The sequence below is a fragment of the Vanacampus margaritifer genome, chromosome 13 (assembly GCF_051991255.1).
Source record: "Vanacampus margaritifer isolate UIUO_Vmar chromosome 13, RoL_Vmar_1.0, whole genome shotgun sequence".
Taxonomy (NCBI): Eukaryota; Metazoa; Chordata; class Actinopteri; order Syngnathiformes; family Syngnathidae; genus Vanacampus; species Vanacampus margaritifer.
The window spans coordinates 8,466,024-8,481,458 of NC_135444.1; the positions used below are offsets into that span (position 1 = coordinate 8,466,024).

At 39.7% G+C, this 15,435-nt stretch overlaps 1 protein-coding gene across 5 annotated transcripts; it reads right to left on the minus strand.

Moving 5' to 3' along the window:
- Positions 1–620: 620 nt before the first annotated feature.
- On the minus strand, positions 621–13,395 carry LOC144062399 (WD repeat-containing protein 47-like). 5 transcript variants are annotated; one of them, XM_077583756.1, is made up of 16 exons: positions 13,262–13,395; positions 12,386–12,575; positions 12,235–12,318; positions 10,733–10,817; positions 10,078–10,386; positions 9,151–9,590; positions 8,950–9,043; positions 6,863–7,032; positions 5,308–5,511; positions 5,133–5,205; positions 4,892–5,049; positions 4,657–4,823; positions 4,383–4,553; positions 3,045–3,176; positions 1,917–2,135; positions 621–1,846 (listed from the first exon to the last, which is right to left on the minus strand). In XM_077583756.1, exons 2-16 carry the CDS (start codon positions 12,541–12,543, stop codon positions 1,704–1,706), a joined length of 2,607 nt encoding a protein of 868 aa, XP_077439882.1. In that variant the 5' UTR covers positions 12,544–12,575; positions 13,262–13,395; the 3' UTR covers positions 621–1,703. The 5 variants fall into 5 exon arrangements, with proteins under 5 accessions (XP_077439882.1, XP_077439880.1, XP_077439881.1 ...); XM_077583754.1 differs by having other exon boundaries at positions 6,863–7,035; XM_077583755.1 differs by lacking the exon at positions 13,262–13,395 and having other exon boundaries at positions 6,863–7,035; positions 12,386–13,095.
- Positions 13,396–15,435: the final 2,040 nt, after the last annotated feature.

Here is a 15,435-nt window from a genome sequence, read left to right on the forward strand (position 1 = left end):
AATAATTGAATATCAACATTTTCTTAAAATAAGTCATTTTTTTCACATATTTTTCAGGAAACACAAAACATTGGACCATTTGCATCATGAGGAGATGAGTAATTAGGTATAAGTAGGTAATTATTTTAAGACGGTGGCGACATCTCAACCACAAAGTACACAATTTCTATTGTGCATTCATAAGGAAGTCTCATCATGAAGAACTGATTGCTAATTCGATTAATTGACGCCCCCTGAGAGTCACATGTCGGCCTGCTCCACCCGGTTGAGTGTCCCACTGTCCCCTTATCTTTTTCCCTTCGTTCATGCGCCCCCATTTAGCGGCCGAAGGCTGTCTCCATGGCAATGAGACGATATGCTCTGGTGCACCAGCTTTTCCACAATAATTTTGTGTCATTCCGTACAAATAAAGAAGAAGACACATGGTGTCGTTTTGGTTAACTAGAAAGGGTTTCTCTTCATAATGGGGCCCATAATACAGCCAATCGTCTGTTTAACGTGTCCGTACAGCTAAATTCCTACATGTACAGTATTTTTGTAGTATTCAGGATTATGTGTCCTCGCATGCAGTATGATCATTACAAAGTGTAGGCATGGAGTAACAAATGATTTAACGCCAATTTAATTATTCCTAGTGACATTGTTTTATTTCAATCCGATGAACTCAATGACGAGACATGTGGAACAAACACTGCGAACAACACCACAAAGTGATGAAACATAGTTCAACATACAAACACAAACAATTTATAGCAATGTAAGGTAAGCAGAGATTCGAATGGTTAAACGGGGACATTGTGCAAAACAAAGTGAGGGCGTTTAATATCATTTTGTCAAACCAACAGCTTTTCTGCATAGTAGCTAAGTAGAGTAACTCATATTTTCATGTGCTCTACCTCTTCATGAAAAAAAAGGCAAAAATATCAGTTGGTGAAATGCACCGTAACCAAATGCATGTGCCACATCTACAAATTGATGTGTTCAACAAGTACAGTACATTTTCTCATGTTGTGCAATGTGATCATATTACCAACTATTCATTCAGCTCAGACTTTCAATACAAACATTAAATGTGCACAGTGAGTGATACTACAAAAATGTAGACGTGTCAAGGTGCATACGGTAAATTCACTTACTACACCAAACCAGAATCTCTTAGAATGGTTTAAAAAAAAAAGGCACATTATGTAATGAATTCTTCACCATAGCATTCAAGTGCATTCATCTCAATCCTTTGTATTTTGTTCATAAAAGATAGGACAATGACTTCCTAAAAATATTTTGACATTTTTGCAGTCATTCTTTTCTATTTAGTCACATATTTGTCATTTGGGGTTCTTTTAGTAAAGCTGAATTCACCACGACACCCCCAAATACAATCTCCAGATTTAAAGTGCTAGTCAAAATTGTCTGATTATTTGAGTGCGTACAAGCACAGCACACAAGTGAAATATTTGACGTCAGTGTGATAATGTGCATTTAATGGTACAACAACTATTTGCCACCTTCTCCACCACCCAAAAATATCTTTAGGCATTGTTGACAGCGTGATTAGACGAGCATAAAACAAATACGAGTCATGTTTTTTTACACTTGTCCTACATATGTACATATAGACATTGACACAAAAATACAAACATATAATTTGCCATCCCACGCCGGGCTACTTAATGTTCGATTTTGCCGCGGGTATTCCGACTCTCTCAGGGGTTGGGAGCCCAGAGGACGACAGTCCGGTCAGCGGAGGAAGAGAGGAAGGTTCTGTCCTTGGGATGCCATCGACACTGGATCACTTTGTCCCAGTGTTCTCCTGCTAACGTCTGAGGGAGCGCTTTTGTTAGGTCACCTGGGTTCAAAGAAAAGGAGTGAAGGGATGCCAATCAAGTTTCATCAGTTAGCATAACATGAGCTGCTACCTTGCAGGTCACTGATGATGATGTTGTTGTCATAGGAACCAGTGAGAAGATGATGGGCTCCAGGTGAGAAGCGCACAGAACGGATGTCACTGCTGTGAGGGCGGTACGTTTGGACGATGCGGCCTCCTGTGATGTCATAGAGCATGCAGGTGCTGTCCTCCTGGCCCGTGGCAAGCAGGCGGCCGCTGGGATCCACTGCCACCGAAACGACCGCACTTCCTGTGGGGGAAAAGGTTCCATATTTTCAATAATTTGTTGTTAGTCGGTTAGGGGGGTCACTTAGAAATTTTTCCATTTTAATTTATTAAGCTCACCAAAATCAGTCAATCAAGCAATTTTATATTGCTTATATATTACAATTAGGGTCAAATAGAGGCAAATAGTTTATAATTATTTTTATTTTTCTTTCTTTTTTTTAAAAAAAATAGAATAGAACTGTCCCTGCATTAAACAGAATCCCATCTTTATATTCAGAACCAAAACAAAATCAATCTATTGTAATCTGACATTTTTAAAGCAGTTTATTTATTTATTTATTTATTAGATATTGACACAAAACAGAAGGCGTGAAAATAAAATTTTAGCTTCCAAAAATAAATTATTCATTTATTCAATTATTCACCGCAGTGTTATAAAAATAAATGTTCCCATTTTACTTGTAAATGTTTAAATTGTATCTTTTCATATCTAGAAAAACTCTACAGTAAATAAAATGAATTTATTAGTAGTAGTAGTGGTTGTCAACCAACTGTACAAATGTAATTTTTATGATATGCCGCGGGCCGCTGAAAATGTTGGTGGGCCACAAATGGCCCCCGGGCCATAGTTTGGACACACCCGCCCTACATTCAACCAACATTTTTGGGGAAAAATAGCAAATCTAATGCAACTTCAGCATATTGAGCATCTAAGTAACAATCTCCACAATTATACAAGGTCAACCTGGTCTCTTATACAATTTAACCACATAGTTAGTTATCTTGTACACACAGTTCTGTATACTGTATATGCATGGCTAACTCAATAATGCCCCAATAATAAGTAACAATAAAGGCATCAGAAAAGAACGGAATGTACACCGCACAGTCAGATTGTTCACGTTAGCATGAATGAATGAAGTGGACTTACCTGAGCCATGCAGGGTGCTACCCACGACACGCACACAACTTGGAACCCGCAGGTCCCAGAAGCGGACGGTCTTGTCTTGGGATCCCGAAGCGATCATCCAACCTCCCCATGTGTATAGAGTCAAAATGTGGCCTGTTCAAAAGCACATTATATCACAAGTATATCATATGTACTATAGTTTCCTTCTTTTTCACACTTCATCGCAAAGACTTCAAACATCAAGACCCATAGACTGAGTGTAGTCAAATTGTGTATATATGAAAAGTGTCTTTCCACCAAACACTTCAAGTTTAGTTTGATACAGTACATATGTTTATGTTTTTACGTTATCATTGTGGTGACGGATACTAAAATCGATCTGTATAAATCTCATTGCAGTACAGTGTTCCCTTTCTACTTCACAGTTCAGTTATTGTGGCTTCACTCTAGCGTGGATTTTCATTTGTGACTAGAATTATTGCATTTTTACCTCGCTATTTTGCGTTTTTTATTGCTATTTCTCGTCTTAGTCAAACAAGTCAAGAAATATATTTTTGGGGAAGGGGGGTGGGGTTGTTTTACAAAAAACTTGCTTAACTCATTCACTGCCATTGACGGCTATAGACGTCAAAAATTCATTTGAACTATTTGTATTAGTTTAACATTTGTTCCCACTTTTGTTAACAAGAGTATGAAAACTTAGATTTTTTTTGTATTAGAACAGATATAAAATGTGTGATTAAGTCATGCAATTAATTACGATTAAAAATTGTAATCGCCTGATACCCCTAATTTTTAATAAGCTTTTCTTGAACAAAAAGATTAAAAATATATAATAATAAAAAAACATTTTTGTTCCGCCTACTGCCCGAAGCCAGCTGGTATAGGCTCCAGTGACCCTTGTGAGGACAAGCGATTAAGAAAATGGATAGATGGATATATATCTCAATTTTTATAAATGTGATACAACATTTTTTTTGCATACAATTGACGGTTTTAAAAATTTATAAATTATTAGTTCATCACTAGATGGCACTAGAGATCACTGAATGTCCCTTTTACCAGAAGTCTGCATTGCATTGTAGGTAAATGTATAATTCTGGTGGACTAATGCGCTTTATAAATTGTTGTTGTCATGACTACCATTGCTTCTACTTCCATAATTCCAACTGAAGTTGCTTCTTCTTCATCTTCTTTAAAATAAGTCAAAGATGAAGAAGGAAATTGTAAAACTATCACCATCCTGCCTATTTACTTTGAAATGGAAATAGAAGCCAATTTAGGACTATCTTTGAAAGCTTAACTGCTTGGTGTAAATGTTGCTAATAGACCTTGACTAAACATTTCAAGGTCAGATACCAGTGTGCCCGCTCAAGGCGTGAAGGCCCTGTCCTCTTTGGCAATCAGTGGTGTAGATGTTGCAGTCTCCGGCTCCAGCGCTAATCAAGATGGACCCGCCGCTCTCGGGACCCTCCATGAAGGCCAAGTCCCTGATGGTTCCGTCATGCATGCTGAACTCCAGATCAGGACCTGGAAGATGCAAAAAAAAAAAAAATATCCACCTCCTTAAAATCCTGCTTGAATGTGCATCATCTCATCAGTTGATGGTGACTGTAAACATATAATTGTGTACCTGTCGCATTGCAGCTGTCGGCATTGAAAGGCAGAACTTTGACATATTTGTCATTGGATCCGGTGGCCAGCAGCTGCCCACAGTGGCTCCATGCGACACAGTAGATGGAACCTTTGTGGTGTTTGTTCCTTCGGAAGCACACCACCGGCTGCTTGACGGCGTTCGGACTGTTGGACGTGCAGAGAAAACGGCATTTAGAGATCTGGGCAGGTAAATTGAACTGTGCAGTCCAGACCTGGTTGTGAGGGTGTCAGGGTAGGCGCAAACTCTGAGAGTTTTAGAGTTGGAACCAACAGCATAAAGCAATCCGGAAGGGTGGAAGGCAACAGATCGTACTGCCTGCGTGTCTTCAAGCTGGCTCACTTTTGCAAACTGCGTCTTGGCCTTTCCTGGCTATAAAGAAAGTCAGGGGAATTTTAATGAATTTTTTATTTTATTTTTTTTTTTTTACCGGATTTCTGTTTTCGTGATCGTACCTGCTGGGTTGCGCAACGTGTCACGCGACTGCTAGAATCATCTTGTCCTGGGCTTCCAACGCTCTTAGCAGCACTGTAGTCATATCGCACGCATACAAAGATAGTAAGATACAACAACATACCTTTTAAAATCACATGCAACTGATTTATTTTGGAACAAACCACCATTGATTACCTTGCAGGAACTGCTTCCTCATTGACGTGTTGCAGGCAACGGCTGCTCACACTATCAGTCTTTGCTCTTTGCACCAGCTCCGGGTCTTGGGTGTTGGATGTGCTGCCGTCATCTGCCACGCCATTACACTGCTGGGTCAGAGGGGTCATCTCATCTCCGTGGTGGTCAATGGCAACGTTCATCTCCTCCAGTTTCTGAATGGATCTGGATGGAAGGCATTGTGAGTCTATTTAGAGATCTTCAATCCATGTAACTCACACTTCAACATAATCCAAAAATGATTGATATGAAGACACAATTGTTTAAGATATATAAATGGTAGTATATGTGAGCATTTTATATATTATTAATTCACTGTAAGCGGATAGACTAATGGTTGTAAAACTTGCTGTGAAAGTGATGAGTCTGTACATATATCTTTAAAAAAAATCCTTAAAAAGACAAAAGATTTCATGCAATATAGTGTTAAATAATGATCCCTCATTATTCCAATATAACCACTAGGGGGCAGCATTAACGCATTTTAGGCAATGGTCTTAGCACTCGTTATTTGGCTCTTTTTTTTTAACCTGTAAGAAACCAAAGTGAACTAACTAGATAGAAAAAATGGAAGTCTGAAAAAAAGATGCTTGAATAAAGCTGACTTTCAAATAAAATAGTCAATATCCCCACCTTGTATTCATCAAAATAAAGCCAAATTTAAATCATCCACCTGCAGTGAACCACATCTAAAATATAAATATTTTGTCACATATAGATATGAAGTCAACTTGAAGTAAAAAGGACTACTACAATGTAAAATATACATTTTCGAAATAATAGACAATTAGAATAATTATTTTAGCTGGTTAATTAATGTAAGTTTTGCTCCTGATCCTCAGCATGTGGTCAGGGACATGCAGAGGCTCCCTTTCCCCTCCCATGCATGTAAAGAGTAAAAGGGTATAATAATACATAAAATTATATACAATAGTAAAATAGTAGTAGAAATATTAATAATTACATAAAATTATCTGCAATCGCAGTTCTGTAGTCCGTGCTTTACGTTTATTTTCTTTTTCAATCCAATAATGTCAATGATGTCATCATTAAAATCAATAAACTAGCTGAATTTGCATATTTACTATTCAATGTATCATAGCATCTTTCCTGCCTCACAGTTGTTGTGTGCCCTCACACACGGCAGATTTTTTTGTTTGTCTTTACATCGCCAATGTACATTTTTATCACACATGTACTGCACCTCCTGATGTCTATAACTTGGAGCCACTCACAAGAAGGAGCCATGCCATATCACTTACAGTATGACATATAACACTTAATATCTCTTGGGTCATATCGGTTTACTGTGACAACTGGTGTTGTAGTCTCCCAGAGAAGTTTTTCAGGAGCGCTGTCCCAACTTTTAAATGTTACACAAGATAGGCCGATTCCACGCACTCGCAATTTATGAGGTTGCTGGACAAAATTAGAGCAATGGATTATATTTTTGTAACTCAATCATATCTTTGTTTGTCTCTTCCACAACTACTTCCAACTTTATTTGATCACTTACCGAGTGAGAAAAGTCTCCGTGAGGTTGTTTTGGGCTCCGTCGAGTGGCTTCACACCCCCCTCGAGCAACATCTGCTGGTAAAGCTGTCTCTGCTGTTGCTTCTGCTCCAGATGTTGCTGCACGCGCAGACGCTGCCGGTAGTACTCCTGCATGTGCTCTGCCGAGTCCGGCTGCTGACACGCATTGACCAAGAGCAAAATATGGTGAGTTGTCATTTCTCTGTACAAGCTGTAGCACCTTTTTAAGCGATACAGTACTTCGTGTTGCTGTTGTTTGATTGCCATTTTTCTATTAATGCTCAATTTGGTATCGAAACACGGGCAGGGCTGTTTTCTTCAGGTACTCTGACATTACAAGAACATAAATGTTATGTTTATTGAAAACTCCAACTTGGCCATAGGCATCATTGTTGGGAAAAAAATGGATGCAAACGTGCTACTCAATGCTAGTCATCACAAACACAAACCTACACACATTTACTGTATACATAGACAAACTCTCCAAAGAGCTTCTCAAGGCCTTATGCTACATCATCCATGCCATAAAAAAGTTTTCAGGGACCTCATTGTCCCTTCAACATTGTCACCGCCACTTTTCATGCACACACACACGCCGCATCCAATATGAAAACACGTTACTCCATTAGCTGGAACCTGGGATGCATAAAGATGAGTGATGAAGGAGCCACTGGGCCATCTTGGGTGCGACAGCAAATCAAACCAGATTATCTTCCGCCTCTTCCCATGACCTGCACCACTTTCACGCGGCGGTGGCAGCGGGTCACGAGTGTCTCTGGACACTTGCGGCAGGGCAGTTACGAGGGATTTATGAGCAGTGGCGGTATGGAGATGAAGCGGTTCAGGGGTTCAGGGGGAATCTATTCTAAATCTCATACTCTCTGTTACTTTAGTAATAATTCCCATGACAAGACACTGCCTCAGACAACCTTTGCTATTTGTTTTTATTGTCTTGATTCATTGAAGCAATCCAGCCTGAGAAGCTAAAGGTGAGTGCTTAAAACTATTTACTGTACCTGTGATGCGTCCCTTATCCCCTTACAACATCACATACACATAATTTAACCAGAAGACAATTGTGTGAAGACTTTCAAAGAAAATATATGAAAATGTTCAAATTTGCCCCAAAATTGAATGTGGTATTCCTTGATCTGATCTTCAACTTAGCTTGTGCATGAAACAGGACTGCCCTAGAAAAACAAACTGATTTCATTTTTCATTTCCTCTTAAGAAAGACGGTGAAAAGTGTGCTTTAATTATTGATCTTAAAGATCAAGAATTTTAATGAAAATATGTCAAAGAAGGTCAAGTAAAAGGGAAGTCAATAAAAAAAAATCTTTACAATAAATAGATGTGTTCTATGCAATATTGCTTGTAGTTTATGAATTAAACCGCAAAATCCACCCATTTTATCCATCTCAGGGGGCGGCCATTTTGCCACTTGCTGCTGAAGATGACATCGGAGTTGCTCAGGGCTCAAATCACGGCTCATTCATCTGTTTTCTAAATTTGGTCATGTGAGGTTCCCAAGCTTATCTGTTATTTGGTTGTTACCTCAGCCCTGAGCAACTCTGTTGTCATTTTCAGTCGACAACAAATGGCAAAATGGCTGCCCCGTGAGATGTATAAAAGTGGAAGGATTTTGCCGCTTAATTCATATTCCACAAACACATAATGTGTTTAGACTAGTGGGGCCGTATAGAATATATTATTGTTAAGATTTTTTTTGACTTGTTTTAAAATGGGTTAAAAATCAACAATATGTCTGTCTCTCTTAAATCATTTTCTGGCTGCAAATGTGCCAACTCTATGATGTCTAAAGCTCAATCAGCCCATTGTTTATTTATTGAGTATTTATTTCCAAACTTTCAGATTTAATTTTTTTTAGGCCAGTAAGATTCAGTCCAAAATTCCAACAAACAAATGGACACGAATATACGCTTAATACAAAAATAGTGTGCCAATACATACATGCCATTATAGTTGTGGTATCTTTGCAAAAATTCATAGTTTGAAGTTCCGTATAACTTTTGTGACAGAAGTGCTGGAACTTTTCTGACACATCATTACCTCAGCTGTTTCTGTGCATGCCGTTCCACCGTCTCTCCCAGGAGTCAGAGGGGTACGCGTGGTCTTGGGGCCCTCCAAACCCCGTGGATACTTTCTACAGTCAAAAAAAAAAAGAAGCCTGTTAACGTCAGTTGAAACAAGAGATTCAACGTTAATCAATCTGTTTTGTATTTCAAGTCACGAAGCAGTTACGATATTTACTTCTCAGGGGAATCATCCAGTTGATGAACATTACTCTCCACCAGGCTTCGACTGAGAGCTGATTTCATGTTGACCTCCATGCCTCTCTTATCTTGTGCAGCCAAGCCGTGGGACAGACCGTCCAGAGCCGGGTTCAGGGATCTGGACATGTACGTGTCAGCAGAGTGCGGCCTCTGGCGGAAAGGTGAGGCCGGGCAGGGGGAGAGGCGGTTGATCAGAGGGGTGAGAAGGTCGGCGTGGCCGGCCTTACTGGGCTTGACAAGGCGTTCCACATGGATGTTGAGAGTCTTCTGTTGGAAGGCGCACGAAAACGCACCAGGCGAAAGGTTCTGCAGCCAGGACAGCAGCGATAGATCCAGTTCATCGCAACCGTTGCCGCAGAGCAAGTCTACACCGAGTAATACTTCGCCCTCCGTTATCGCCTCGCCAGTTGCTTTGCTCTGAAAAGTAAATGTGTTCGTTAAGACCGACTGAATTGATTTGTAGTATGTATTTGGTCTAGACCAGTGGTTGTTAACCTTGCTGGAGGTTCTGGCTCTCTACACATTGAAATGCAGCAGATACAATGAAAACCGCAGCGGCCCCTGAATTGAACCCTGCGGAACACCAGATAGGCCAATCAATGTAGTGTGATCCCCTGTAGCCATTGATGGCCAAGCAGGGCATATCATCACGAAACCTTTGAGTCGGGTGTGTGTCTTGACCTCCGCCGAACCCCCTTGATCAAACCCAGGTTAAAAACCACTGGTCTAGACCCCCTAAGTAATTCCTGACATATCAGTTTCACAAGACCTTCATACAACAGTCAGTCGTGACTTCCTTCAACAGCAACAGACGCTCTTAAAATCTAAACTAAAGACTGGACTGGACTAGACTAGACAAGACTCTAGACTAAAATCTGTTCGAGCTGCAAAGACGTCGCCTCACCTGGCAGAATTCGACACAGCACTCATAAAGAATGCCTTTGATGAGCAGCTGGAAGAGGCGGTTCCCACTTGCTCGGAAGCCTGCCTCGCTCAGCTTCCTGTCCGCTGGAATGAACTCGGCGACCATCGCACAGGCTTCCTCGAAACAGTGGACGCGCGCCGTACTCGGGTTCCAGTCCTTGAACTCGGCATGGTGGGTGAGGCGAGGCAGCGTGAGGAGGAGACACAGTTTGCTGTAGTCCTCTTTAGATGGGCAGAAGTCCTCCAAGTTGTGCAGGCACTTGACAGCCTCCTGCACGGTACACTCCAGCTGTATATAATGGAAGATTCATTAGAATGAGTAGCTGTCAATATGATAATTTAGCATTTAGCATTCATAGCCTGAGGAGCTAAACTTTTTCTACGAAACTCTCCACAGTACATCAAAGCAGTCCCCAAATTAACACTAACTGATTGGATGCTTTGAAGTGATGCTTTATTTCAACATAATGGCTAACTTTACTTTGATCTTCTAGAAACATTTTCATGGTTCCTAAAAGTGTAAACTAACTGACTGCTTTGAAAATGTTGGAACTTGTTGACCACAATCATGTTCTGTTAGACAAATAGTAATAACCTTCTTCTTAGTGACAGTGTAAATTCCCATGTAAACGTACATTTTGGGTATCTTCAGTTGCAGACATGGCATTATTTACACAAAGGGCCTCAAGAAACTTCTGCTTCAGAACGATATAGCGGAACCTACAACAACAAAAATGTATTGACATTTTCACAATTCATTCATTCATTGGACATGTTTCTGTCAAAATAACCCAAGAAACAAGAAGTATACGTATAAGACTCTTTTCAGCCTATTTTTTATACCCTTTGGTTATTTTGAGAGGGTGTTCTTGTCTCATGCTAACTGCTAACTGAAGTGCTATGTTTTGTTAGCTTGAGAGTCCTTGCTAGCTACAGGGAGCAAATGTAATTCAATTTGTCAATTTAGTGTGCAGTTACCTCCTACTCCTTAGCGGAAGCTAACGTTGATAATACCACTAACTAATGTGCGTCCAACAGCTCTGCTTAGCATTTGGCTTTGACATTCAGATGTTGCTTGAGCCTACTTGACAGTCATTTAAAAATAGGCAATTAACTCATTCACTGCCATTGACGGCTATAGATGTTAAAAAAAATCATTTGAACTATTTCTATTAGTTTAACATTTTTTCCCACTTTTGTTAACAAGAGTATGAAAACCTAGAATTTTTTTTACTGTACATTTAGAACAGATAAAAAATATTTGTGATTAATCGGGAGTCAACTAGTGAAGTCATGCGATTAATTATCCATCCATCCATCCATTTTCTTGACCGCTTTTCCTCACTAGGATCGGGGGGGTGCTGGAGCCTATCCCAGCTGGCTTCGGGCAGTAGGCAGGGTACACCCTGAACTGGTTGCCAGCCAATCATAGGGCACACAGAGACGAACAACCATACTCACAATCACACCTATGGAGAATTTGGAGTGTTCAATTAACCTGCCATGCATGTCTTTGGAATGTGGGAGGAAACCGGAGTACCCGGTGAAACCCACGCAAGCACGGGGAGAACATGCAAACTCCACCCAGGAAGGCCGAAGCCCGGACTCGATCTCACGTCCTCTGCACTGGGAGGCGGACGTGCTAACCAGTCAGCCACCGTGCTGCGTGATTAATTATGATTAAAAATTTAAATTGCCTGACGCCCCTAATTTTTTAATAATCTTTTCTTTAAAAAAATGATTATTTAAAAAAAAAACTTAAAAAAAAAACTTTAAAAAAAAGAAAAAAGAAAAGATTATTAAGAATTAGGAGCGTCAGGCGATTACATTTTTTTCGTAATTAATTGCATGACTTTACTAGTTAACTCACGATTAATCACAAATTTTATATCTGTTCTAAATGTACAATACATTTTTTTCCTAAGTTTTCATACTCTTTTTAACAAAAGTGGAAACAAATTTAAACTAATAGAAATAGTTCAAATGATTTTTTTTTTCTATAGCCGTCAATGGCAGTGAATGAGTTAAGTTACAAAAAACTCTTTAAGTAAGAATATACCTCACTCAACCCTATACTAGAAACAGGATGTGACCATGATAGGAACTTGGCTTCTTGGTCATATTTAGTTGCTTTTACCTTTTCTTGTCAAACTTCTCCAACCCTTCTAAAGGCTGAATGAACTGCATCACCTCGTCCCACTGACCATCCAGAATGAGTTGCCTGTCAATGAGGAGCAAATGAATAGTTTTTCTTGAAAGTTATTATGCGGTTTGTGATGCTGTCGTACCTGAGAAAGAGCATGTCATCGGAATAGAGACCATTGATGATGCCGCTCTCCTTCTCCAATGCCAGCATGCTGATGTGCAGCTTCCTGGAGCTGAGGAAGTCGAGGACCAGTTTGACTACTTCTGCTTCCTTGATGTTGATTGTCTCCTCTGCTGTCATGGTGACCGCTTCAAGTGGCGACTTACAGGCCACTTCAAGACAGATGCATTTGGAGACAAGTGACAATAGGTTAATCAGGTATGACTTGTCCAGACACTGTAAAAATACACTACATGATATCAGCAGCCTGTTTTTAAATAATTTGATCCAAGACAAAACACGAATATGTCATGTGCATATGTAAATGTGCCCTTGCAATAAAACATTCTCTTAGGATTTATCATGGGAATTTTGTTTTAAAACAGCTCTGCTATAAGATTGTACCTAATGGTGTGACCGGTTAAATTATAAAACACACACAATTTAAAAGGAATTCGTTTTGCACTTTTTGATAAGTAATTAATTTAAATAGTTAATTATTGGAACCTTGGCTAGTGTGCTATTACAGTAACAGCGCAAAAAAACAAGAACGGCCCAAATACTGTAACTTGTGTTTGCTGCAACACCAGGACGGAAGATCCAACGTCTGCAATTCAGTGATGCGTTTAAGTACATCACGTGCATCCATGCTGGCATGCCAATGATACGTGTATAGATGATCAAGGGTGTTGACGCTGCATGCATGCTGTGCGGTGTGCACTATGTTGACAGTAATGCCGTGCGTTTGTGGCGGATAGGCACCGCCCAGTCCCTTCACAATCACGCACGCACGCACGGAACAACGCAGACTCATGCCATTCATTTCCACGCTACAGACATGACGTTACCGAGTCCTGACCTGTCAGTGCGCCAACAACGCGTCCGAAAAGGTGTCGTCAATAAATCCCGGTTTGCTAGCAGAGCTCTCCTCCTGTGCGCAGGTTGCGTTGCCATGCGGACGCACGCAGCCGCAAACGTCCAATCAGGTGCGCCATTATCGCAGTGTAGACACACCCACTTTGTGCAAGCAGGAGTTTAGAGTAAAGACCCACAACTTGTCAACCGCAGGGACACTACAACTCTATCTATCTATCTATCTATCTATCTATCTATCTATCTATCTATCTATCTATCTATCTATCTATCTATCTATCTATCTATCTATCTATCTATCTATCTATCTATGTCCGTCCATCCGTCCTATAAATAAATGTGATTTTCCAATTTTGGAAAATTACAACATAATAACAAGAAAGGTTTAATTTAGTTTTTATATTCTCTTACCCCCCCTCCACACACACACACACACACACACACACACACGCACACACACACACACACACACACACACACATTAACAGCACACGGATCTAAATATATAGCGAAATTAAATGTTTTACATAACGGAAGTTTTTTTAATAACGGAAAGACACATTTAATGACACAAATGTTTATGGCTTTTAATTATATCATTCCATTAATTACATATATATTTAAGTAAATGTTTGTTTGTTTGGTTTTTAATTTTGGTCATCCATAGGCAACTTATGCTTGTTTTCAAACTCAACATTATTCATATAAATGAATGAATAAAATAAGGCAGGCAGGAGGAATATAAATAGCAGTTTCTCCACCACAGCATCATTTGCGACTGCTGGACTTAGTATGGCACCGTCTTGTTTGACCCTGATTGCAAAATTGGCACTTCGTGCGGATGGTGAAGTGTGCGCGTGTGACCTCAGGAAACTTTTTGAAGATTTTTTTTATTTGTTTGTTTTGCCTTACTAGAATAAAGTGTAATTGCACATCCACTACAGTAGGTGGCAGTGGTACTCCCATAGTTGTGGCAGGGAGTTGGTGAAAAGTATTTAAGTAGTAGTTAATTATATCAACAAAAATAATTGAGAAGCACTGCACGCGGTCCAACCTGGACCAGAGTGGGACTCAATTTCAGCCTTTGAGTTACAGAAAAGTTGAATCAAGACAACTTGAACTCTACTAACCTGCCTGCTTTTCTAACAGCCCGCTAAACAGTGGTGACTCTTCCTGCGGAACGAAGCAATATTAAAACTGCAAAAGCCAACAAACATCCTTGTGTATTTTAGGGGCCATGCTGAGTTTATTTATTGGAGAATAAACAAACAAAACGACATTTTCAGCAAGCTCTTTTGACACCACATTGACAAAAAGAGCCATTATAGCAAGAAGGTATGAATTCACATTAACACGCTGTACATTAAGCTGAGTTTAAATAGTTGCTTCTCTTGGTTTCCTGTGGTCAATAACCAAAAGAGACACACTAGACTACGTTTTAAACAAAATTACATGCTCCTTGAGTCGAATAAATACCACCCCCCCGCCCCAAGTTTAAACAAAGCATCACATCATTAGATTTGTACACACTAAACCTGTTTGAAAATGGCACCAACAAAAATGGTGCATTTTTACCCGTATGCAGCAAAACATCATCTGTCTCACAACACAATATGATTTTTCTACAGTAACAATGAAAAATCCTACCGAAAATATGCCGTTAACATGTTGCAGCTAATACACACTTTTCTTATATGATGTTCGTTTGCTTGTCAACACATCATTTATAAATATGCATAAAAGGATGTAAGACAAACACAACAATGACTGGCATTCACCTTAATTGCTTTGTGAGTGAGAATCTACAATTTATTATTCTACGAAAATGCCAGTCTACAACTTCTTGGCAAAGGAGAAATGCTTCTTAGGCATCGTTATGCTGGATATCAGTCTGTATGTGTGATGAGATATTATATTTCTGAACACAAGCATAAATGGTAAATTGTCACAAATGACAGTGAACTCCACATACAGCTATCACTCAAGAAGAAATAAAACCTGATTGTTAATTTTGGATTGGACGAATCCCTCATAAAAGAGTTCAAGATTGACTTAAATTGTGATTTGGGAACCTGCTGTTTTTTTTAAGCTTTGAGCTACTTGAGGTGATCTTATATCCCATATCAATGAAAATAAATACAATTCTTGATTAGAGTAGAG

Excerpts from the sequence above, each read along its gene's own strand:
- LOC144062399 (XM_077583754.1), bottom strand. The coding sequence starts at position 12,543 with ATGACAGCAGAGGAGACAATCAACATCAAGGAAGCAGAAGTAGTCAAA. Across the intron at positions 5,512-6,862 it reads ACGGAGACTTTTCTCACTCG|ATCCATTCAGAAACTGGAGG; the intron begins GTAAGTGATCAA and ends CCTTCCATCCAG. Across the intron at positions 5,206-5,307 it reads GAGGAAGCAGTTCCTGCAAG|TGCTGCTAAGAGCGTTGGAA; the intron begins GTAATCAATGGT and ends ATATGACTACAG.